The sequence below is a fragment of the Lissotriton helveticus genome, chromosome 3_1 (assembly GCF_964261635.1).
Source record: "Lissotriton helveticus chromosome 3_1, aLisHel1.1, whole genome shotgun sequence".
Taxonomy (NCBI): domain Eukaryota; kingdom Metazoa; phylum Chordata; class Amphibia; order Caudata; family Salamandridae; genus Lissotriton; species Lissotriton helveticus.
Window position 1 is genome coordinate 764142511 of NC_136061.1, and position 25536 is coordinate 764168046.

A 25536-nucleotide genomic window follows, 5' to 3' on the forward strand; every position below is an offset into this window, starting at 1 on the left:
TGTCTCCCAAATATATAGTACTCATCACAAAGCTCATGAATCCCCAATTCAAGCCACAACTTTTCTGTCCTTTCAAATTCCTCTACTGGAAAGTAGCATTCCCCATAGCTATTATCTCAATATGTCATTAGAGGGAGATACAGGCTCTCCCCTTAAAATAACCTTTTATCCAGGTTCAAGTAGATATGGTTGTCCTTAGAACTGATTATAATTATGTACCCCACCTCAACCACACAATTGAGCTACCAGGCTTTTTCCCTCACTCAGACTCAGTAGCAGGCCCTTCATAACCCAGGTGTTAAAAGAGCTCTAATGTACTACATTGACAGAAGTAAATCTTTTGTAAAACTCAGCTATTTGTCACTTTTGCTAAATCTCATAAAGGTCACCCAATACCAAAAGCTGACATCTGTAAATCAGCTACATGGTCAATCTCAGTACACCTTCACAAAGCATTAATATATGGATATTCTCGGTTTTAGCAGACTAGAGTTGGCCAAACAATAGTATGAACTTTATTGCAGACATCTGCACCATCTACTGACTAGCCATTGCTTTGGGGAGTACTGCTTTACAGGCTATGTAGAGCATGGATGTATGACGTTACAACGCAGGCTATTACAACGCCTGCCTTTACAACGCGGTTTTTACATCGCAAACCTTTACAACGCATAGCGCTTAGAGGTGCTGGATAGTGGTAAGTATAATTTTCTATTCCAACTCCAGTCCCCGTGGACACTAGGGAAGGTGTTGGATAGAAAATTAAACGTATTCCCTATCCTAGAGCGCCCCCCAGCGCAATGCGTTGTAATGGTTTGCGTTGTAATAGTTTTGTTGTAAAGGTTGTTCACCATTCACATGCACCCACCCTCCTCCTTGGGGTCAATGTCTTGTTGCACATCTTTGTAACAATAACATCTATTACATTTATTGTTTGCATGGTCAGAATATTTTAACCAATCACCACTCCCATAATTATGTTCACCTGCGAAAAAACCTAACATTGCATTTTTTTGCACATCCGCATTATCAACTGAGGGAGGATTGACTTGAAAAAGCATCTTAGAACAAATACGACTTGCAATATTCAAGCCCATCTGTAGCTGGCATAAATATTCAGATCATGTTAATCTACAGCACTACAAACAGATGAATATAGGTTAACATATTTTTATTGGATATATTTCTGTGTTGCCTATGTGATGTAATTATTCATTTAACTTGTTATTGGTCCATAAAATACATTGTCATGTAATGTCTGCCGTGTTCTGTAGAAAGAACCACTGACCCACCCCATTGAAATTCCATGGCTTCTGGGTGCACGGCCTAGCCTCTGAGACAGAGAAGGGCTGTAGTTATGGTTTCTTTTGTGATCCTCCTCACTGTGGGGTTGTTAAAACTAAAAATATAGCCCTGTTCCTTCAAACTAGAGCAAATCTCAAGAAACATCAATCAGACTGCTACACTCCGACTTGCAAAGCCCTGTCTGATGAACACTCTGTAACCTGCTTAAAAAAGGGAGACGACTCAGTTCAGAAATGCTGGAGTTTTAAACTAGAACTTTCAAAAATCTTGAAAAATATTGCTCTTGGGAGCACACTGCTATGTCACATAACATATTATCTCATGCTTGTTTAGTTAGATAGAATTTCAATGTCAAATAGAATTGTTTGAAAGCTTTAGAAAGATCTTGAGTGTTCTTAGTGTGTCAATGCTAATGCAAGTTTTTTTTTATTTACAGTGCCAGAATTTGGGAAAGCTAACTACAGTTCAACTAGGTCATGATAATTCAGGGCTGTATGCCAAGTGGCTGGTGGAATATATCATGGTCCGAAATGAAATCACGGGGCATACATACAAGTAAGTATTTTCCCAGTGTTTCTCTATTTTCAGTAGTATGTAATTGGTGAATAAGCCGTGACTGCATAAGTTTGAAGAATCTGATTTAAGTCTGAAAAACATATTTGCACAACGGGATTTCCATACTCCACTCCTTTTGGGCACCATTTGTATTTATAGAAACACAACGTTTTGGTTGTACTAGATGAAGAAACACTTTCTGAAAGAAAGTACATCTAAAACTAAGAGCTAATTGTTAGGGTAGACTGAACAACTATAGGAAACTATAGGATAATTATTTGAACGAGAGAAAGGAGCATACAATAATTAAAGGCATTATTAGTACAATTGATGGAGGATAATTATTTGAAAGAAAGAAAGGAACATACAATAATCAAAGGCATTATTAGTAAAATTGATGGGCCACTCATATTATTGATTAAACAAATACCTTAGCTTCTTTAAGTTATTCGAAATGCCCTTTAATCTGAAGAAACTGAATCTTCTCAACAAATTTAGAATGTTATTTTTAAACTATTCCTTGATGCCTTAGCAAATAGAAAGGTTTTGTAATCTAGCCTTTTGATGAAATTCATAAAGGTATTCCATCCATAAAAAAAGCTAAATCTCCAGTTCCTGATGAAATGTCTATTGATATCTCATTTATCCTACTTACTTGTTCTTAAACAGTTACAATTAATTATTCTTTTATCTAACTCTGCAGTGAAAGTAACACTATTAGAATCTTTAACAACATTCATGCACAAGCATGATGAAGATAATAGGTTTTGAATCATCAACCTATTTTGCATATTAATAGTGATTGCAACCTCTTCGCTAACACACCACCAACTGAATCACACTTCTGATTCCATTATTTAATTAGGTAGAATCAATCTGTATTTGTAATGAGTAGACCTGCATCAAATAATTTCAGAATATTTGCTAATATTATCTGAAAATCAGCTTTTACCAATTTGCCTTTGGATGACTTTTTAATATATGCTAAATAGATTGTAAAATTATTTGGTTATTCATGTTCAAATCTTTACACTGCAAGGGGGGGGGGGGGGCGCCTGAGATCCCAACACTGCAAGAATGGAGAAGAAGGATGGACCTTTACATGGACCTTTACATGGTAGCTGGAAGGTCACATACAAAATCAGGGGGTGACCGTGCAAGTTCCACAAGGTGTAGGGGGGAGTGGTGGAGATATTATGACATACACCGCCCATCGGAAACTGTGTCTCTGGTGATATGACCTATTTGTCCAGTATATATTTTGGGGTCTCGTCATATTCATTTTTGTATTGCATCCTATCTATTACTATGACATCTTGCTGATTATTCTTACTTGGGTGGGTGTGGGTGTGTAGATGCCTCCTCTACTCTTTAATACTTATTTTATCGGTGCATGTTTGCGCCTTCATGCACTGTTTGAGGGAATTACGTATGACTCAAAGAAAACCAAATAAAGATATATTTTTTAAACTCTTTACACTGCTATGGTTTTGGTTTTGTAAACTAAGTGTTTCTATTTCACCTTAGTTTGGCTTTCATTGCGCTACAATACAAGGCTGCCCTTTACCTCCTTTATTATTCATTTTATGTCTAGCACCATTCTTAGAAGCAGTTGCATGGGTTACATTTCATAAGGAGGAAGTGAACATTTTGCCACATGTTGATGACATGTTATAACTGTTCTACTTGTCAAACCCTGAGTAGTGATTTAGCCGTAAAACAAATACAACTATACGTATGTAAGTATATAAATTCAGCTTCAATATAACTCATGTTACCACTCAATCCTACGTATAATATACATATATGATTGTTCTAATTTACAATGGAGCTGCCAGAAGATGAAGTGTTTTGGAATATAGTTTTCTAAAGATGTTAAAAACCCTGCTAGTATTAGCCTGTTAAGGAGACAATTTGTATGTCAAAATATTGATATTTGCATGTTGACCTACAAAAATATTTAATCCAGAACATTGACTACCACTGTGTTATCAAGATAAGTATATATAGTAAGTATAGATTTACTATTCTTAATGTCACATCTATGTGCCTTAATGATAAATATCGCCATCTACCTACCTTGTTGATGGTACATGGATATGGAATTGAGATTAGTGAATATCTTCTTACCTATCTATATGTACCTTGATTATATAGTGGTAATAAATATTCTGGTTTTGGTATTTTAGTAGATCGAAATAAAAACTCAACAATGTGGTAGAACATCAGCTGAATTTAACGTCTTTTAACAATAGCAGAATTTAACGTCTCTAACTGCCTCTTGTGTTGGTGGGGAAGTCTTAACACAATGAAAACGTTGGTTACCCCTAACATTTTATGATTACTCTTGATGCTTTCTTTTTTTTCCTAAGTGTGTTTTTATGAACATAGAAACAAAATAGTGTTGGAATAATACATTTCCAAGAATAGCCTTGAAATGAATGAAATGAAATGTAAATGGGATTTATAAAGCGCATGGCTGCCCGTGAGCGTCCCAGCGCTAGTAACAGAGGTAGTAGAGGAGGGAAATTAGGGAAAAAGCCAAGTTTTCAGCAGCTTTCGGAAGGTGAGATGGTTAGGTTCGGAGCGCAAAGTGAGGGGAAGCAGATTCCACATCTTGGAGGCGTTATAGGAGAAAAGACGCCCCCCTGTCCGGGCCTTTTTGATCTTAGGTATGTGAGCAAGATGTAAGTGTGCTGAACGAAGATTTCTGGATACTTCATGGCGTCTAATCAGATTTTTTAAGATCTGACGACCCTTTCCATGGAGAATTTTGTGAGTCGTGCAGAGGGATTTGAAATATACGCGCTCCTGAATGGGCAGCCAGTGGAGCAGTTTAAGAGACGGTTTTGCCGAGCCCCTACTGTTAATGCCGGTTAAAAGTCGGGCTGTAAAGTTTTGTACCACCTGAAGTTTGGCGAGGACTTTCTTAGGGGCACCAAGGTACAGAGCGTTACCGTAATCCAGTCTAGATAACAAAAGGCTCTAGATCAGGATTTTTCTAGAGTCTTGGGGGAGCAGGGGAAGAATTTTGCGGGTAGACCTAAGGATGCCATAGCAGACCCCCGCTGACTTCCTGGCTTGGGTAGTAAACGTGAGATCCTGGTCGAGCCACATGCCCAGGTTCTTAATGGATTGTTTTGGAGCCGGGGCAGGCCCCATGCACGGAGGCCACAAGGTCTTTGGAATGAAGTGAGACTGGTTGCCCAATACTAAAACCTCAGTTTTATCACTGTTAAGTTTAAGATGGGAACAATCCATCCAGTGTGAGATGTCTTGGAGACAGGAGTTAAGATTATCCGGGGAATGATTGATCTGGCAGAGAGAGACCACAAGCTGGGTATCGTCAGCGTAAGTCACAAGCTTAACCTCGTGGGGGGTGACTATTCTCTCCAGGGGGGGACATATAAGCATTGAAAAGGGTGGGGCTCAGGGATGAGCCCTGAGGAACCCCACAGTGTACAGGGGTGAGACGGGATTTAGAGGTTTCCTCCAAAATTTGGAAGGAACGGTTGTGAAGAAAAGAATTCAGCCAAGTCAGTGCGGACCCCGAGATTCCCAGTTCCCTGAGCCGGTGGGTCAAAGTAATATAGTTCACTGTGTCAAAGGCTGCGTTCAGGTCCAGGAGGATCACTGCCACTGATCCTCCTGAATCGAGGATCCTTCTAGCCTCCTCCACAACCGCAATCATAGCTGTTTCAGTGCCCTGATCCGGGCGAAAACTCGTCTGGGACGGATACAGGAGCCCATTCGTTTCCAAATAGGCTGAGAGCTGCTGGTTGACAAATTTTTCAGCTATTTTGCTGACTATGGGCAGTAAAGAAATGGGTCGATAGTTACCCAATTCAGCCAGGTCAAGGTGAGGTTTTTTCAATAGGGGTTTTACTATGGCCCTTTTCCAGCCGTGAGGCACAATGCCTTGTAGTAGAGAAGTGTTAATAAGTTTGGCCAACGGGGGCAGGATAGTAGAGGCAGCTAATTTCAAAATATTGGGTGGTGCTGGGTCAAGTGGAGAACCAATTTTCATGGAGAGAAAGATGGGGAGAAGAGTATCCTCTGTGATAGGGAAGAAGGAATTTAGGCAAGGACTGTGTTGTTGCTGAGTACTGAGAAGGGATTCTGAAGGGATTTCTCCTGTGAGAGAAGGGATGGATTTTAGAATGGTTTGGATTTTCGCATTGAAAAATTCTGCGAACTCATTACAACTGTCAACAGTGGGGTCTACGGGAGGGGGAGACTGTGGTATTTTTAGAAGCTTATTTACTGTACGGAAAATATCCTTTGAGGAACAGGAGTCGGTTCTTATTTTTTCCTCAAAGAAAGCAGCTTGTGTTGTTTTAAGGGCCTTTTTATAGATTAAAATAGATTGACTATATTCTTTCTTTTTTTGGGGGGCAAATTCTTTCCTCCAGGCTCTTTCGGTTTTTTTGCAGAGTTTTTTTAGCATGCGGAGGTCATTATTGAACCAGGGTGACTTGGGATTCCTACCATAGGTATGGACCGGTGTCTTATGGAGGATTATATCGAGAGAATCCTCAATCCAAGCAGAGAACTTAATGTCCGCTATATGGATAAGGGGATCATGAGGTGGAAGGGAGCTTTCAAGAAGTTGCATCCAGTCTTCTGTGGGCAATTTTGACCAGCGACGTTCCAGGGCTTTGGGAGACGATTTAGACCGGTAGGACACCGGAATATGCCAGCAGAAAGCAATTAAGGCGTGATCAGTCCAAGGAAGGGGGACAGGGTTTTGTACCTTCAGATCCTGGATGTTAGAAAAAAGAGGGTCGAGAAGATGGCCCTTGATATGGGTAGGTTGATCGTTGGGCAGGTGGAGTTGGTATGCTGCAAGGTCAAGTTGCAACTCAGATGCCCCTTTAGCACCTGGGTTGTCGAAATGAAGGTTTAGGTCACCTAAGATGGTAAAGTTCGGGAAAGTACTAGCCAGGGCAAATGAGGCTTCTAAAAGGGAGCTGCAAAATAGCCCTAAAGGGCCCGGAGGACGGTAGACAAGAAGCCCTGATAAGGATTTCAGAGGGGATATTTGAATGAGGAACAGGATGTTTTCGCAGTCTGCGATCGGACTGTCGGTAAGTCGACAGGACAGGTGCTCTTTGTGTATTATAGCGATTCCTCCTCCCTTCCCTGAAGGTCTATCTAGTCGTTGAATCAGGAAGCCAGGAGGCAAGGCTTATCCAATGTCATAGTTGGAATCCGGTGAGAGCCAAGTTTCCGTGAGGAACAGGACCTCCAGGTGACCATCTTGGAGTAGTATGTAGATTTCGGGGGCATGTGTGGGCAAGGAGCGACAATTAACCAAGGCCATATTGAGTGGAACTACTGGGGGGGGGGACAGGGGTCATGTCCCATAAATTGGAAGGAGCAGCTGGGCCAACGAGTAGGGGGGGTCCATCATACTAATAGTGTGAGTGCAGATCGAATGAGGAGGCTGCCGATGAAGCATTAGAAAGTCCCTAGAGTAAAAAAGAGGTTGAGAAGTGCTGGTGGGGATAATGCAGGGCCCTGGGCCCGGTCTGGCGCGGACGGGCGCAGACGGGCTTACCTCTGGCGCGCCTCCGGCGCTGCGCTCGTCCGCTGTGCGTACAGGTGACGTGGTTCATGTAAAGGGTGAGGCAAGCGTCAGGCGCAACACTAGCACACCGACCTCACTCACCCAAGATGGCGACCATGGGAGAGCACCCACGAGAGGGATCACGCGTCCAGGTAAGCCCAAAATCAGCTGCCTGGGAGTACTTGACCCACGGGGGGAGCGAGTGGGGTAAGTAGGGCTGGAGCAGATAATTTAAGAACAAATTACACACAAAGCATAAAAAGCGCTTCTGCGCTAGACAAGCGTTTCTTAAAAGTATTTTAAAAACAGTAAATTCACCCAACCATAAGTTAATACCCTCTAGTTCCCGGCTTCCGCCTCAGGAACAACTACCTCTATCAGGGGGTGCTCAGAATCCAGGTCCTTTTAAAGGGTGAGGTAAGCGTCAGGCGCAACAATAGCACGCCGACCTCACTCACCCAAGATGGCGACCGTGGGAGAGCGCCCACGAGAGGGATCGCGCGTCCAGGTAAGCTCAAAATTGGCGGCCTGGTAGTACTTAACCCACGGGGGGAGCGAGTGGGGTAAGTAGGGCTGGAGCAGATAATTTAAGAACAAATTACACACGAAGCATAAAAAGCGTTTATGCGCTAGACAAGCATTTCTCAAAAGTATTTTAAAAACAGTAAATTCACCCAACCATAAGTTAATACCCTCTAGTTCCCGGCTTCCGCCTCAGGAACAACTACCTCTATCAAGTTTGAAAAGACCCAACATAGAGGGGTCGATTCCGATCCTGGAAAAAAACCGTCCGTACGATTCGTATCCGGAGCCCTCTCCGTATGAATCGTAAACATGCCGTACGACCCAACGAGTACGATCCGGAACAGTGTATGAGGACGCGATTCGTACGGTCCACATCAGGTAAGGCTGATTCGTACAGGAAAGCACACAATCACATACACACCGTATGGTCCGTACACCCGCGATCGCAGGGTGTACGCACCGTACACCCAGCGAACATAGGGTACAGTGCGTACACCCCATGATCACGGGGTACGGTGCATACACCCCATGATCGCAGGGGTACGCACCATACCCCTGCGATCATGGGGTGCACGCACCGTACCCGGGGGTGGCCGTTCCGTACCTGTTTCGAGGCGAACCCTGCTTCTCCGGACGTTTTTGGCTCCCGTAAAAAAAGCGTTGTACGGTGCGTACCCGACACAAATCGTACTTGCTGGGTCGGAGAAACCAGCCGCGAACCGTATGGATATCGCGTACAGCGGGTTCCGAGGGACATTCGTACGGAGGTTTGAGTCTTACGGTCTCTGTACGATTCGTACGGAGTCCAGCTCCTGGCACGAAGCGTACTTCATCGTACGTACGGGGACGTTGCAGGGTATGATTTGTATGTGAAAAACGCTCCGTACGGCTATTCGGAGCATTTTTTCCCGAATCAGAATCGACCCCAGAGTGTAGTATAAGATTTCCTAATTTCAGATTATATTAAGCTTTCTTTTCTATAAGACTTAAATGCTTTTTGCTTCATGCTTTTTGCTTCATAGTTATGAAGTAAATAATTTCCCATGATGGTTTTACATTGAAACATCTGTACTACTGTACTACTGACGTCTGCTGTTAAAGAGTAGTCATATGTCTAACTGGTCTTCTCGTAAAACTAAAATTTGAAAAACACTCACATGAGATATTAAGAGCATTTTTATTCTGTAAATGTACCTCTTGTTCCCTCGTGATTCTTTCTTGATTTGGTATGACACATACTTGAAAGATAGTTAAAGATCTTTTTTTGAAAACATGGGAAGATGAAGGTATCCCATGGGTTTCTCAATTACATGAGGTGATAATTCTGTTATTTTCCAGAACTTAGAAACCAGATTTAGATTACATGATAATTATTATCACAATTATTTGGCACTTAAAGCTGTCCACCTACAATTTATTATTCTTTATTCTGATTCAGATATTACAAATGTATCTTCTCAACAAGATATTTATCATCAGGTGTGGAATGATGCATCATCATTATTTAAGGAAATACAACCAAATAATTGTTCCAGACCCAAGTCAAATACTGAACTAATGTTAAAATCAGATTAACAGATTTCCTGGGTTATTGATAAATGAAATTAATTTAGGATTACAACTTTTAGAACGTTTATGTCTGTTAACATTACTCAAACATTATTTGCTTTTTATAGAAAAAGTATTTTACTGCCGTAAAATGAAATATGATATATGATTATTTTAATGCTTTGTGTTAATCCTGTATTTTCAAAAAAGGGCCTTATGACATATTTTCGAAATCTTTGTGGATCATGTATTGGTTTACTCCTATCTCTGGTAAAAATTGGCATAATGTTTTTTTGTATTTTTAGGTTCCCGTGTGGGAGGTGGCTGGGAAAGGGAATGGATGACGGCAGTTTAGAGAGAATTTTAGTTGGCGAGTTACTAACCTCACATACGGAAATAGATGAAAGACAATGCAGAACACCCCCTTTGCAGCAGTCACCAAGTATGATCAGAAGATTGGTCACAATATCTCCAAACAACAAACCTAGTAAGTTAACCTGATGATATGATAATTGGTACAGACCGAGACTGAAAGTGCTCTCTTTCATCTTTGCATTTATCCGTGATCCATCTGCACCTAAACTTGCAGACTCTCTTTCATGTCTAGCTGCACTCCATCTTATATCTGCTTTCTTCACTTACTTAAGGTTGTGCTGAAGTCCTGTTTACGCCACATCGAGTCTTACCAATGTTGTCCCTCCAGTTATTCGCTATGTAAGCCCACTTCCAAGCCAGATATCTGTTTACCCACACTGTGGGCTACCATCTTTCCTTCCAGCGTTCCTCACCATACATTCTGTACAAATGTCCTAACATGTAAATCTTATATATATGTCACTATCAATGCATTCCTATTTCCACATGTTCTACTGTTTTTTGCATTAATGACCCACTGCTATGTAAAGTATCTCAGCTAGATATGGATTTGTTCTGGAAGCATAATATATAAATAAGTTATGGTAGTTAGATGATTCATTAAATTTGTTGTTCAGTAATCGTACTCTGAAAGGCCCCTTTTTAAACAGCGGTGTTATTTTTAATTAAGCATGGCCCAGGCACTAGGCATGCACATAGTAATCTTCTCTAAGAGAAGCTGCCTTAGTCCTTTAGAAACTACTTTTCCTTCATATATGTTCGGAGGGAGTGCCACTTTCGATATGATTAGTTTTGAAGTTAGTTGGTTTTAAACATTTTTAGACTCAACTGTTTAATGTTGATGATATTCTTCACACCATTTGAAACATTCACATTGAAGATTTTATAACAACTCTTTCTTTAGTGGTTGTCAACACTAAATAAAATAATGTTTTCTTGCTGTTGCCTTTAAATGTAACTAACAGTTGTTACACCACACTCATTACTGTCAACCTCCTGATGAAACAAAGATTCAGTCAGCCTCGCTTTAAACATTTGAACTCCAGATTGCAACATAGATCGGTGCAGCATAGATATTAAATCACTGAGATACTGTAAAGTACTATAACACTACTCAAGGATTGTAACCAAACATGGACCTAGAATTCATAGCAAATGTTACAGCAAAAAGATGCAGATCAGAGTTTTTTATGGAAGATCTGATAATATTAGCTTACACATGGTACGTATTGGTTCCTCGAAAAATGCAATTCATATAAAACTTTTGATGATATTATTCAAGTAGTTTTGTGTGCAAGGGCACCAGGCCTGCTCCTCCTGCTTTGGTGAATGCAGTAGATTGTCACATTAGAAGACAAAGAAGAGATGAATTAAGTGAGAGTGATGTGTGAGATTGGGTTGGTGAGAAGGAGGCATAAAGGAAACAAAATATGATGATGGGCATGATATAGAACAGGTGTCTCCAACCAGTCGATCGAGAGCTACCAGCAGCTCCCAGACACCTTCAGAGTAAATCACAGCATTGGGTTCAATTGTAAATAAGCACAAGGTCAGATTTTCCTTTTAAAGTTAAGGGAAGGCTCTGTTTATTTTATGTTATCATCATTAGGCTGCAGAAAGCAGTGCCTGATAATGAGCAGTGCGCAGTCATATTTATGACCGAGGCTGTGGCTTGGGCACAGAGGTGAACAACTGAGCTACTGAGGTATTTAACTCTTAAATGAAATTCCTTGTCAACTCAATATTGTAGTTGTGAACAAAATGATGTTTCTGAATGCTTTTAAATGGGAAAACATTCAAATGAAAGGTTACCTTAATTATTAAGTTAACCCTTCATTTTAATTATCTCCCATTTCAAAGTGCTGCATTTACAAACAGCAGGCCTATTGCTCTTAGCGGCCAGTAGACATTGTGCCATAACATTAACTGAAAAATACAGTCTTTTTTTAAATGAGAAAAATATAAAGGGCATAAAAATATTTCATATTCTGAACATTTTGGCAGAAAATGTTTCCGCACTTTAAATGTCTCCCATTTAATAACAATTGTTATATTTGTGTTATACATGTAGCGGTGCCACATATGGCAAAATGTATGTCCTGTACTGCAAGTACACATGACACAGGATCTCAGACACCCATAAAAATATATCCCATTCATATGCACATATGTTCATACAACCCCAAAGACCATGCTCTCACTGACACACATGGCAGCCCTGTCATTTTGCCCCTAGTCAAAGTATTTTGTTCAAACCATAGTATCTGGCTTTACAGACATTAGGCTTAAAGTCAATGAAGCGCGGCGTGGGGGTGTCTGGTAACAATGCATGAGCAGTTTAGCCATCAGTAACTCACTATGATTTTCACTGATCAGAGGTAGCTCTCCCTACAGAAAAAATTGAGACCCCTGATATATAACAATATGACTTGCAGAGGGAAACATTTCTTATTGGATACTATATGAAATTGCTGAGGAAATGCATCAGTGGTAGAAAATGACCATATATTTGGCCTGGCAATTGTCCTTGGACATTAGATGTAACAGATGTATAATTTGTATAGAAGTATGAAATATAAAAGGCACATTTGTTGTTGGTATGCCTAGATGTGGCCCTGAGTGTCACTGTAGTTTACCTGCCACAGAGAAACTGATACAATGCATGTGAAAGACCCCAAGAGGTTCGGTGGTACAAATATGTTGACTAAACATTTTATTTATTTATTTATTTAGTGCATACCACCCAAAGGGCTGCCAATAAAACATAATTGTAGATCACAGTAAAGAAGCCTATTTGTATGAATAACAATATGAAGGTCAGGCAGTGGTATAAAATGTGCACATATTTACATTTAAAAGGAACATCTAAGTGGTCAGGTGATCTGAAAAGGTATGGGGTTAACAGTAGGAGCCAGGAGATTCGTACTTGGACATTCCATTGGAATCAGGGTTTTTTTCCTAACCTTTAGTCAAGTAATTGTAGCTGGGTTTGTCTGGATCTTGTATGAAATAAAGTTCCAGATCTTTGTAGGATTTCCTGTGAAGGATTCAGAGAGAGTTAATTATTTTCTGACAAGAGAGGTTTCTAGAAATAGGGATGTAATGCTTTAGTGTGAGTGGCACGCTTCAGACTTTTTAAGCTTGGTATTTGGGTGTGTCTGCATGAAAGGCACTGTGCACATTCGCTGTATAGAGCACAAAGCCATTCTTGGTTTGTCGCTGTGGACACGATCATGGCTATGTGGCGGGACCTGTTCTTATATTAAACAAAGATGCGCAGGGGCTAAGAAATCCGTGTCCACAGCGACATGACCCACTAGAAATAGCTCTATATAAAATAAGTATTTGGAATAGAAAATATTTACTGTGCTGGTGTTTAACAAAATAAGAGGTCCGTCTGGTACTCCTATATTGAGTGAGGGACCGAATTAAATTTCTGAGAAGGATCTTAATGATTTTACATAAGAAAATTGTTATCACTATTGCCCTGAAGAATACCCTTTCCGGTCGAAACGCGTTCACTAAGGTCATTTTAAAGAAGACATTTTCACAATAAAGAAACAAACAAAGAAAGAAAAAAGAACCTGCTGAGTTGGTGTTTCTCTTCACTCTGCAGTAGTGGAAAATATAAATTCATATACTTATTGGAGTGCTCAATCATTATCTTTTGTGTAAATTTGTAGGATCTATATCCTTGGAGGTTTAAGGGGTATTGAGCCTCTGATTCTTTGCACCCACATACATTAAAAGAAAAAATATTACTTTTGTGGACATTGAGATAGGAGCATCTGTAATTATCCCATACCCCTTGCATTATGTCCTTTATAACGCCTGCATATGGTGTGTATGTCGGAGTACACAGTGTATAATCCCCTTCCTTCTGTATTTGTCCTTGGGGTTATAACGTATCAAGCCTCATCCTACTGAGCACAGTACTGTATACTGGACATTGAGTCTCTGTTAATAGTTATGAGTAATAGAACTACTTGATATGTGAGCCAAAACAGCTGCTGCCCAACCAAATTGCTGGGATGCAAAACATCCATATTGGGGCTGAGCCAAAGGCTCTCTTGATACTGCTTTCAAATCTTTTTTTTTGATTACATGAGCTCTGGTAGTCACAAATCTGAGCTGCTAAGCATGCCTAAAAAAGTGTGTTTTCCAAACCTGTGTTATCTTTTTGTGCTTATGGAACCAGAACAGATGTCAGCCATTCTGTACTATCTTGTGACAAAGTGTCAAAAGAAAAATATTAATGTTTAGAATTGTTTACATTAGTACAGAAGCTACTATTGTGTCCCCACATAGTCGTTTTTTTAACGGAAGGGAATCGATTTGGTTGGGCTACAAAAACTGAACTAACCATGTATATCATACTGTGGTACTTTACTTTGATAGTTATTTTGCAGGATAATGTTTGACAACTTTATTTTGAGTGGAAACTGAAATATGTGGGCTATAACTGAAGAAAGACAATTATACAATTGTTAAAAGATCTTTTTGGCAATTCAAGATTATACCACCCTATGGAAGCAACATATTGCACCATTGTTGTTACTGAGTGCTGTACAAAACAGAAGTTATTATTAACTAATTATTATAATTTGTTTGTGTATTTTAGTTTATTGCTTTAAAACAAACACTTACATTGCATCAATGGACAGTTCACAGTTTAGTTTACAACCTTTGATATGCTATACAGCACTTATTTTTAATTTATAACAAGATCACGCAGTGCCATAGCAAATGACCATTCGTTATATGATTCAGAGAACAACATCCCTAGTATTTTCCGAGGTCAACATGTATGCTGTTAAGGGGACCCAGATGTTCTTGGGTCGAGAAGGTATCATCAGCCCTTCTGCGTATGTCTCTAATTGTACTTTACAATCTATCAGGTGTGATACCCATCGGTGTTTCGTAGGTGCACTTCCTTCCCACATGCATATGCCACCCCCTCTTAGTCCATCAAAAGCGTTATCACTATAAATTAAATTTACGCATTGCTGCTTGCATGTTTTTAAGTAGGCCCAGAAGACATGCATTAGGTGATTGTTCTACTTTGTCAGATAATGTGTCTGTTACAATTTTCCAGAGTCGATTCATTCTAGGGCAATCCCATGGCAAATGTGCAAAGCCCATGTCTGGATCCCTGCTTCCCAGGCCACATTTACGTAAATTTGTTGGGGTGTGAAAGAAGTATGTAGATATAGAAAAAATATTTTGAACCAAGTTGCAATTGGAAGTCAACACTCCTATCTGGGAGCAACAAAAATCCCACCCTGCTTCCGACATAGGTGAATTTAATGGTTTGTTCCAGCGTTCTAGCTCTCGGGTTTTAGCTGGTGGGACTGCGCCTTGCATTGAATTGTATAATGTAGTTATCCGCTCTATACGAGTAGAGGTAGTTAGCAGATTATGCAATGTTTGGAAAATAGGGGGCTCTTCAAAGAATAAGGGTAAAGTTGCTTTTAGATCAGCTCTGAGCTTATTTGTCCAACGGCTCTACACATTTCAATATGTAAAGTTTTAACTAAAACTTAGACGTTACTAATACGGGCTAGTTTTGGAACTAGACTCACGCTTTAATACTGTTATTGGCAGTACTTTTTAGATTCTAATCAGTTATCATTCTGTTTACTGGGGCATATTACAGCCCATAATAAGCCAATTTCTCTGATCTATGGCTTTCTACATTTTTGAATAGGTAACTCTGGCGTAAGTCATTTATTAATACAGGCTATGTTTGGAACTAGACTTACGTTTAAATATTGTTACTGGATGTCCTTTTTAAGGCTCTAACCGGGTACTGCTCTATTTACAGGGGCATATTATAGCCCATGACAAGCTGATTTCTTTGATCCTACGGCTGTCTACATTTTTTTTTTAAATACGCAACTATTAACGAAACCTTTGACGTAAGTCATTTATTCATCCAGGGTACCATACAGTAGAGAACCATATTATGGGGCAGATTATTCACAGTATGATCTTTTCTTTTTTACTTATCCATTTCTTTAACCTTAGTGAAGAAACTTACTACTACGTGGCTTTTCACACCACTTTATCGGACTGGCCCGCAACGTCGACAACTTTTTGACAGATACCTTACACAGCTGTAAGCACGAAGAAGGTGCTTATTATTATTAAATTAATCTCTCATCCTTTATACTCCATAAAGGCGATATTTAGTGATATCGTAACAAATTTGTTTCACTGAGCATTTTGTTATTATTGTTTATAGCCAAGATGCTTTGATACTCCATGAAACAGTAGCAATATTTTACCTGTTGAGTCTTCATTATTCTTAAAATTTCTCGGGGATCCATTGTTTCTACATATTCAACGTCAGAACCGTTCACATCTTGTAAGCCCTAGCATGAACTCCAGCTCTGACTATCTCTGGTCGTTCCCTTCCCAATAGTTCCACTTTTCTGATCGCTTCTAAATCACGGAGTTCACTTAAATTCTGGTGTCATCTGCTCTGCATGCTGCCTTAAGATTCTGTTTTCTAGTCCTACTTTACCTGCGATTTCTAATCAAAGGTTTTGTCCTTCCGGACCTTTTCATTTTTACAAATCGGATTATCATGACTTTTGCATGCATTCCGTTATATCACAGTACATATTGTAAATCGGTGTTCACATCACCTAGTAACCTTTTTCTTGGTCTTATTCTTCTCTCAAGTTGTGAGCACTCTTTTCTGGAATCGGTACTGGGCTGACAATAGGTACCTAACAGTCCATATGTTGCATAAGATATATATTTATGCATGTTATACTGTTACTACAGCCGTGAAAAAGTTACGGATGTAACAAAACATGTCAGCTGTTATGTTTCTCCATCGCCAAGAATCAGGCTATCACCACTATACCAAAGAGCAACTTACTGTTTAACACTTGTAATCAATGTATGAACGTCTTACCTTGAAGAATGTCTAGCCCATGTATACAGTGTGTCATTTCAAAAACATTGTAAATGTAAAACACTGTGAACTAACTAAGAATGTACAAATTATTAAATCTGAGACAATTCCAGTACAATCAAACTATCGATGTCTCCTGTGATTTGAGCATCTAAAAATGTCTGCAAAATTCTTGCTTTAAATTGAATTAAGAATGAAGCGTTAAAAGTTGGGAGTGCCGGGGTTCAATCATTTTGTAAAGTTATATCACAACGAGCTGGTTCAGATAACCGTGCACTAACCGTACAATAACACCCAAGGTAGTGGGTAGTGGGATGTTCTGTTATGCTGAATTGCACCAAGACTTATTTTCCAACTACCAATTGAATTAGTACCACGCTGCCCAAACTAATTTATCTCTCTTACAGATGTGCGACCTCCCTTCCCACCACTATCCCCGCTAGCATTGTATAGTCTTCTTATTGTATTGGTCTTTTGTGTCATTCATATTTATTTCTGCCCAATACATCCTACATGGGGCAGTGGTTCTGGCCACTTCAGCCACTGATAACTTCACTGTGAGTGACTGCATTCTACTCTTTCGCAAGGAGCACAGTCCCACACAAAGAAGTTCCCTTCTGTGTCAGTGACTGCTATGGAGCAATGCATGCCTTTTGAGACTAAACAATGTTTGAGCTTTTAGCCAATGTTAACTTTTAGATTGGTCAGAGCCCGAAGTTTCCCCAACAATAAAGTTTTACAAAAACTATGATAAAACAAAACAAACATTGACAATGCTAAAGGGCTGACAGCTAAGCCAAATCTATTGACTTTACCTCGTTCACAGATTGGTAAATCTGCTTTACAATGAGGTTAGACTTGTACAATGTAGTAGTCAATCAAAAGAGATTTATTCAGATATACATTTTTTTAAAAATCCATACAAGTTTAATACGATGAAAAGGCAAATCAAAAGGTATGGGGTAATGATTCAGGCTGGTATCTAATTATTACAACTTTTTTAAGGCTTCCAAAGCTAGCCAAAAGGGGAACTCACAGATCATGTTTTAATTTTTTTCTCCAACGCTAATAAGCAAGGCATATCCAACTATAGTTAAATTCACTGAGTGGCCTATTCATATAAGCATTTTGAAGTAGATAATGTACTGATCCTTTAGTATTCTTTTACATACCATTAAATGCCTTTGTGAATAGACCCAAAACATTTAACATTTGAAGGAAATGGGAATGTTCAGGGAATAAACATAAACAGAACAGATAGAAAAGGATGTGCCCTCTTTGCGGTTTTACGAATAGGGAGTGGGACGTGTTGATGGCGAATCGCAAAGGTATTCAAGAGTATATTAAATAGTATTCCTGCAGTAACACTTCCCTACTTAAATTCTTTTGGGAATAGGTCATTGCATTTTAAAACAAACATGGTCATTAGTGATTTCAGAAATGTTGTTTGACATATTGTGATGAGTTAACAGTTATATGGCTTAAATCTGTCATGTCTCTCACTGTTTGTACTATAATGATTTCTATTTTACAGAGCTGAATACCGGCCAGATCCAAGAAGCAATTGGCGAGGCTGTGAATGGAATAGTAAAGCATTTCCACAAACCAGAGAAGGAGGTGAGGATTACATCTACTAGATGTAGCCAATGAGTAGCCTTCTTGCGTATAATAAGCAAACTCAGTCCTTCGTTGCTATAGCAATTCAAAATAGTTACGTCTGTTCTGACATGCAGTACTGTATAGTGAATATCTGGTTGCTGGCAAAGTTGCTATGCAGTGATGAAAGTTCGAGTTTTATATGACCTTTTCTTCTGCTGGTTTTAACATTTAAATTGAACAGCAAATGATAAGCGCTATCACTCATTTTATCAACCTTGAAAGGATGATAGGCTGGATTGGCCCTATAGTAGGATTCCAACACATGAAGTACAGATTCTTCACAAATCTCACAGTGGTACCTTCATTCTGCTAACTGAAAGTGATTCTACTGTACACAATCTGTCACAACAAACATAACATTCAACACATATGTCAAAAACTCTGACAAGTCAAAGAACAACTTAATATACTCAAGGCCAATGAAACATACAGACACAGGTAACAATCAATTGCATGTATCTGCACAAAGCAACAAAAGCAAAGTGTGCCAACAGCCATAGAAGTAGGGGAGCATCTTCGTCACAGAGTTTGGGATGGTGCGAGCCTGAGATTCTCCAATGATCACCTAGTGTTCCTAACTAGTGGCATCATTTAGAGTCACTGTAGATTCATCACATTATCTCCCAGTGAAATATAGCTTTTACCCAGCAGTGGGTGTTTTGTAGTTCTCGCCTAGCATTGCAGCGCGTATGCGTTGCCCTCTCTGCAAGGGCTTCTTGGAATCAATACGGTTTCAGAAGTCAAGTTTGGGCTCCGTCCCTAATTTCCATTGGCTTGCGTCATTTGGCATCATTAATTATGCTAAAGGGAGTGAGGTGATTGTACCAGAGGCTTTTTAGTCCCTCCTGGTTACCACCCTGTCCTCTTTTGGCCCCGCCCACCCGGACTGGATCTTTTACTGGCGGCGTGAGCCAGTGCGTTTTATAATTACTGTCAGCACTTTTTTTTTACCATTGATTGCGTGTGGGCTGTGCGTTTACTATTGGGTGGCGTTTAGCTCAAATGTTTTTTTGACGATAACTTATGTGACTATGTGTTGTAGGAAAGATATGGATGGCACAGGGGTAGAGTAATAATAGTATTTATTGTTTAAGTAACATGGGCCCACAAAGAGCCAGAAGAAAGAGAAGCGCTCACGGCAGAGCGAATCACAGCATCTGCCGAGTACCTGCAGTGACGTCACATAAGTAATCCCCGAACATTCGGAGATGACGCTGTGTGACGTGCTGTAATGGACATAGAAAACGCATTTGCCACAACTGTGTTCTGCTAGTACTTCCTCAACATCTCCCTTTTCCCCAATGAAACACATGAGGTGAAACTTGCGTATACATGAAATAAATAAATCATTCAATTACGTAATCATCAAAACGTTTGGGCATTCTGATAACTCTTCCAGACTTAGATTGAGTACACAATGTATTAGAGTTACTGTCGCCAGTACATTGTCCATCAATGGATTCTTCCCCCCCACTGGGCCAAACTGGTTTAGAACCATTATGTTCTACCTCTACAATGCTATTCTCCTCAGTACACCTCTTTGGCCTCTCATCATTTCTCGTAGACATGTTCAGGCTATCGTCTAAGTCTGACTAACCTTGGTTCTCCGAAACATTTTCCCATTCTAGTACACTTTCATCAAGACCTCACTCTTGTTCGTTTTGCCCTCTCATTATAATCTTTCTTGCCCTTTTTTCAATTTGATTACATCGTCCTTGCTCCGCCAGCCTTTTCCTTCTATACATACAGCCCCTCTGGATGCTTCACACACTCTAACAGGGTCGCTAAATACTGACTCCCCCTTTACTACCTTGAATGGTTTCTTCACCAGAATCCAATCACCTCGTTCTATATCCTAATCTTTAACTTTGTTTGTCATATCAGAATATCTCTTGGGCTTCTCCTGTTTACACAAAATTCGCTCTTTTACTTTTTAGAGCGATTTCATTTATCTCATCATGTGTGACCTCATCTTTGCACCATTTATTGAATTTAGGGGTAAGTATTTCCTCCCCCTCATTAGGTAAAATGGTGTGTGCTTAGTTGTCTCGTTGGGTGTGTTGTTGTATGTGTTTATTTTCTCACATAGGAACTCTTTTACATTTAGTTTGGAAGCAACCGCTAGCTGGATGCCTTCTTTTATGAATTTATTCATCCTTTCCACTTGTCCATTACTTTTAGGGCTATACAATGGCGTCTTTTCTTGTTTGATGCCTACATATTCTAAAAACTCAGTCATTTGGCTGGACACTAATTAGGTACCGTTGTCTAAGACAATGATTTTTGGCTGCCCCTCTATTGCAAAAAAAATATTCAGAAATCTTACCACTACACTTGTCACAGTATTCACAAATTTATAATGTACCCACTTAGAATAATAATCAGTCAGCACAATTATATTTTTTCAATCATCTTGTAACATATTAAATGGCCCTGTAAAATCTATTGCAACCTTTGTGCAAGGTCCATTTGGTATTTCTACCATTTGTAATTCTCTTTTACTGATTTTCCAATGCGTGTCTGCTTTTAGTCATTTCTCACAATTTTCAATATAGTTTTTTACGTCGCTGTCCTCTACAGGCCACCAGTAATGCATTCTCAGAATGTTCCTAGTGGCACTACTACCTGGGTGACCCTTGTGAGCTAGTTTTATAATTTTCAATCTCAGCCCTGTAGGTGGTATTAATAAGTCACCTCTTTTCATAAATCCGCTTTCTATGGTCAGTTCATCATCTATTTGTTGGTAGCTTTTTAATTCTTTTTGCAAATTTCTGATGGGAGGCCATTTTGTTCTTACATGGTTTATTACTGTTTCCAATATGTTGTCATTCTCTTGGTTTTTTAACCACTCCTCCTCTGTTATAGATCCGCTACACATTGCAGTTGCGTCTACCCATGCTACTACACATTCTGTATCATCTAGTGAGTCTTCAGGTTGATCGCTCACAGGCAGGCGTGACAGACAGTCAGCTCTGCAGTTCTTTCCGCCTTTTATGTGACGTATGCCAAAGTTATACTCTTGAAGTTTGAAGAGCAGTCTTATCAATCTGGAGATTGCCTTGCCATTTCCTTGCCCTTCACCATCATCATGTAGACCAAAGGTTTGTGATCTGTAACTATCATGAATTTCTTGCCCCATCAATAGTCTTTTAACTTCTGCACCGCCCAAACGCACGCAAGCGTCTCACAGGAGTGGGTGGCAGTTTACTAGGATGTTTTTGTTCAGGGATCTGAGGTCTACACACAGCCTTATCTCTCCTGATTTTTTCTTAACTTTTCAAGAACCTTTTTTAATTCGCTTTTAATTGACAATGGGACGGTTCTCACTTTATGTTTTATTGGCTCCGCACCTTCTTTTAGTTTTATTTCGTGCGTGAATCCTTTTACGCATCCTATCTCGTTTTTGAATACTTCTTGGAATTCTCCAAAGTACTCTCAACATCCTTCTTTTTTTCATCCATACATATACTGTTTACAAAATCCTCTCTTAGAATTATGGGATCTTTTGCTCCCGGTTGCAAAATAACTCCTAACTTTGCCAGGTCTCTCCATCCAACTAGAATTCTACCTCTTTCTGCGACGTAGATTTTTGTATTTATCACTCTCCCTCTGAGGGCAACTGTGTCACAGAAATATCCAACCATATCTATATCTTGTTCCCCAAAAGCCTTTGGGTTTATGTCAGTCTCCTTTAATTCCACATCTTTCCATTTCTCTTCAAACAGTTTGTCAGATATGATTGTGATTGGTGATCCTGAGTCGGCTGTGAACTGCAATTCAACATCACCAATTTTTACTTCACCTATAGGTCCTTTTATTTTCCCATCAACCATTTCAACATACAACACTATATTAGCACACATTTCTTCATCTAGTCACCTACTGCATTTATTTTTACATTCCCTGATATCTTCTTTGTTTTGCACAAGGTAGTGTACTGACCAAATTTCTTGCATTTTAAACATTTCTTACCAAGAGCTGGGCATGTTTTACAGTCAGCCAAATGCTCCTGTGATCCGCACCTGAAACAATCTAAATTTCTTCCTCCTACCTTTCTGTCGCTCCAATTTTTCTCATAATCTTTATTTTCCCCTTTTCTTTTTTCCTGTAAGTAAAACACGTTAGTATTACCACTTGTGCAGGATAATTCTTTAGTAGATATCAATGACCTTTCTATTCCTTTAGCGATATCGACTACCTCCTGCAGTGTAGGTTTTTTACATGCAAGTAACCTTTCCTGCACCTTTTTGGAGTAACAGTAAAATACCACTTGATCTCTGATATAGGTGTCGGTCATTTCCTTAAACTCACACTCTTTTGCTAAGACTCGTAAACATGCTATGTATTCCTCAACCGTTTCCCCTTCTTCTTGCTTTGTCAAAGCGAATTTGTGCCTTCCTACCATTATATTACTTTCTTCAGCATATTTTTTTTCAAGTCTCTTTATAGCCTCTTGGTACTTGTTTAATGGTATGAAAACCCCTGGTGGGCTTTCATACTCCGGCAAGCTATCAAATACTTCTTGTCCGGCTTTTCCTAGTAGGCCAAATAAAAGCGCTATTTTCCTTTCCGCATCATATCCTTTTCCATCTGTAGATACAATATAATTTTCGAATGCTCTCAGCCAATTCTTCCATTTTATTACAGGTTTTCCTGGTTCCTCAAGGAAAAGTGGTGGTACACATATATTATTGCTTTGCGCCATTTATTCTTATTGTCTTTATTACATCTTGTAGTCTTTAAATTATGAACTAAAGTTTAATTACTTTTTCCTTCCCACTTATGTAGTTTGATCCTTACTGTTTGTAGTTATCACCACCTTAAGCTGTTTATATTACCTCACACTTAGTTTTGTTCCTCTTTTTATTTATCACCAATTATATTTATTTAGTCCCTTTTCAGTTCCTACGCGTAGCGTTATGCGTGCGCGTTTATCCTCGGTCAATTCCAGAAGCACAGCTTATTTCTGTAATTAGCGCTCCTCACACAGCATATTTCTTCGCGCTGATTTCAGTCAGGAGATGCTTTTCCAGCTCAATATGGCCGCACGCACGCAGCAGTTGATGACGTTTGGTGCTCTGCTCCAATAGCTAGTCAGAGTACGAGCTACGTCCTTCCAAGCATGCCTCACGCGTTTTAGCTGACAGGATTCCTTCGCGCTGTTACGCCGTCCGCATTCAGCCTACTGGTAGAATTAATTTCACTTTCTTTGCTTCCATTCCTTCTTAGCCAATTACTGGATACTCTGCGGTAAACTCCGTACACGATACCGCAATTTTTCTCGGTAACCATATAATATCCGTGAGCCCTCGTCGTCCGTGACCCTCGTCGCCAATTGTTGTAGGAAGGATATGGATGACACAGGGGTAGAGTAATAATAGTATTTATTGTTTAAGTGACAAGGGCCCACAAAGAGCCAGAAGAAAGAGAAGCGCTCACGGCAGAGCGAAACACAGCATCTGCCGAGTACCTGCAGTGACGTCACATAAGTAATCTCCGAACATTCGGAGATGACGCTATGTGACGTGCTGTAATGGACATAGAAAACACATTTGCCACAACTGTACAATGTTCAGCTAGTACTTCCTCAACACTATGTTGTAACTATTGTTTAGTGTTAATTTTTTTGGGAGGATAACTGTAATGTGGCTTTGTCGTAACTATTGTATAGCGTTTAACTTATCTTAATTATACAATATGATTGGGGCTTGGGCTGATATGTATGCTCAGAAGTGAAGGACACGCACGCGGCTTGGAGCTTGTGCTGATTGTTATGTGGGTTGGCTTTGCCAGAATTGAAAACCGCGACACCACCGTTCTCTAGCGCGAATAAACGCGTCTTCGAGTTTTCTCACTCGCTAGCCCGCCTTTCCTTTTGTTCTGCACGTTTTGTGTGCGAGTGTGCCCCGAACCATTCGTGCCCCGAGGCTGCTCCGGAGAGCCCCGTGCGCCCGCTGGCGGTAAGTGCTGCCTGCTTGCCTCGTCTCTGCTGTGCTGTGTTACCTTTCCGACTCTTGGAGTTTGAAAATTCAGTGTCATTTTTCAAGTATCAGAGCACCATTATATTTTATGTTTTTAATAAGGAGCTAGGCACATACACCATGCTGCGCTGCTTACTAAAAGCATAAAGTATTTAAAAAATTAAGTTTAATGCGCAGCGCCTTTCTTTTACACGGCACCGCTCACCAAACTTCTTTCGGGCTCTCTGCAAGCCCCGCCTCACCCCACTCCAAACAAAGGCGTGGCTCGCCAAACTCTACTTTTTCATAATATATATATTTTCTTAAGTAGAAAATATTGAAAAAAGAGTTTGGTAAGCCGCGCCTTTATTTTATTTCTTTAGCAGGCGATCGGGATGGGACAGCAGAGGAGCGTGAGCAGGGTGGGAATGGAGGGGGCTCGGAAGGGGAGGGAAGGGCTGGATCGGAGCAGAAGACATGAGTAGTTACTGCATGAGGAATGCATGTTGCTTCTTCAGTTGTATTTTTGCACTTCCTCACACACGTTGTTAAATGATCAAAGTATACCACTTATTATTGTGTGTCTGCGGGTGCTGCACCAACGGTGGTTTTGTCGCGTGATACTCTTATTTTTGTAATATTTTATGCTTTCTGTTTCTATCCAAGCAAATACAAGAAACCGCCTCTTTACCAATACCACTTGGTTTAGTTACTTTCTGCCTTGCCCTTTATTTCTCTGCAGTAGGAGGTGTGTATGTGTTTAAACAAAATGTGCACTTGTCAGGGAAGGCCAAAAATCACTAGAGACAAATAGAATGCAGTGCGATTCCGTGCAGTTTTTAAAGAGAAATCTGCATATTTAAATTAATTGAACACATCATGGATGGTATCTGTCATCTATAACGTCCGTATCCTTTCTCCAGCTGTGGAGCCCTCGTATTCTGCCCCTGGTGTAGAGAGCCACCCGGCCTCTTAACAACAATGTATCGATACACACACACGCACTCACCCACCCTCGGGACGGGCCCGCCCCGAGGTATATAATAAAGCGCGGAAGACCGCTCGGGGTCTTTCCGGCACACCTCCTACTATAGTGTATGTGTCTGATTATTGTC

At 40.1% G+C, this 25536-nt stretch overlaps 1 protein-coding gene across 4 annotated transcripts in view; it reads left to right on the forward strand.

The window, feature by feature from the left end:
- Nucleotides 1-25536, forward strand: part of DENND5A (DENN domain containing 5A) — a 349938-nt gene that overhangs the window by 259080 nt on the left and 65322 nt on the right. For all 4 annotated transcript variants that reach the window (XM_078680968.1, XM_078680967.1, XM_078680969.1 and 1 more), the window contains 3 exons: nt 1742-1860; nt 9808-9989; nt 18337-18419. In XM_078680968.1, the coding sequence (XP_078537094.1) occupies nt 1742-1860; nt 9808-9989; nt 18337-18419 (384 nt within the window). The remainder of the gene's footprint in view (nt 1-1741; nt 1861-9807; nt 9990-18336; nt 18420-25536) is intronic.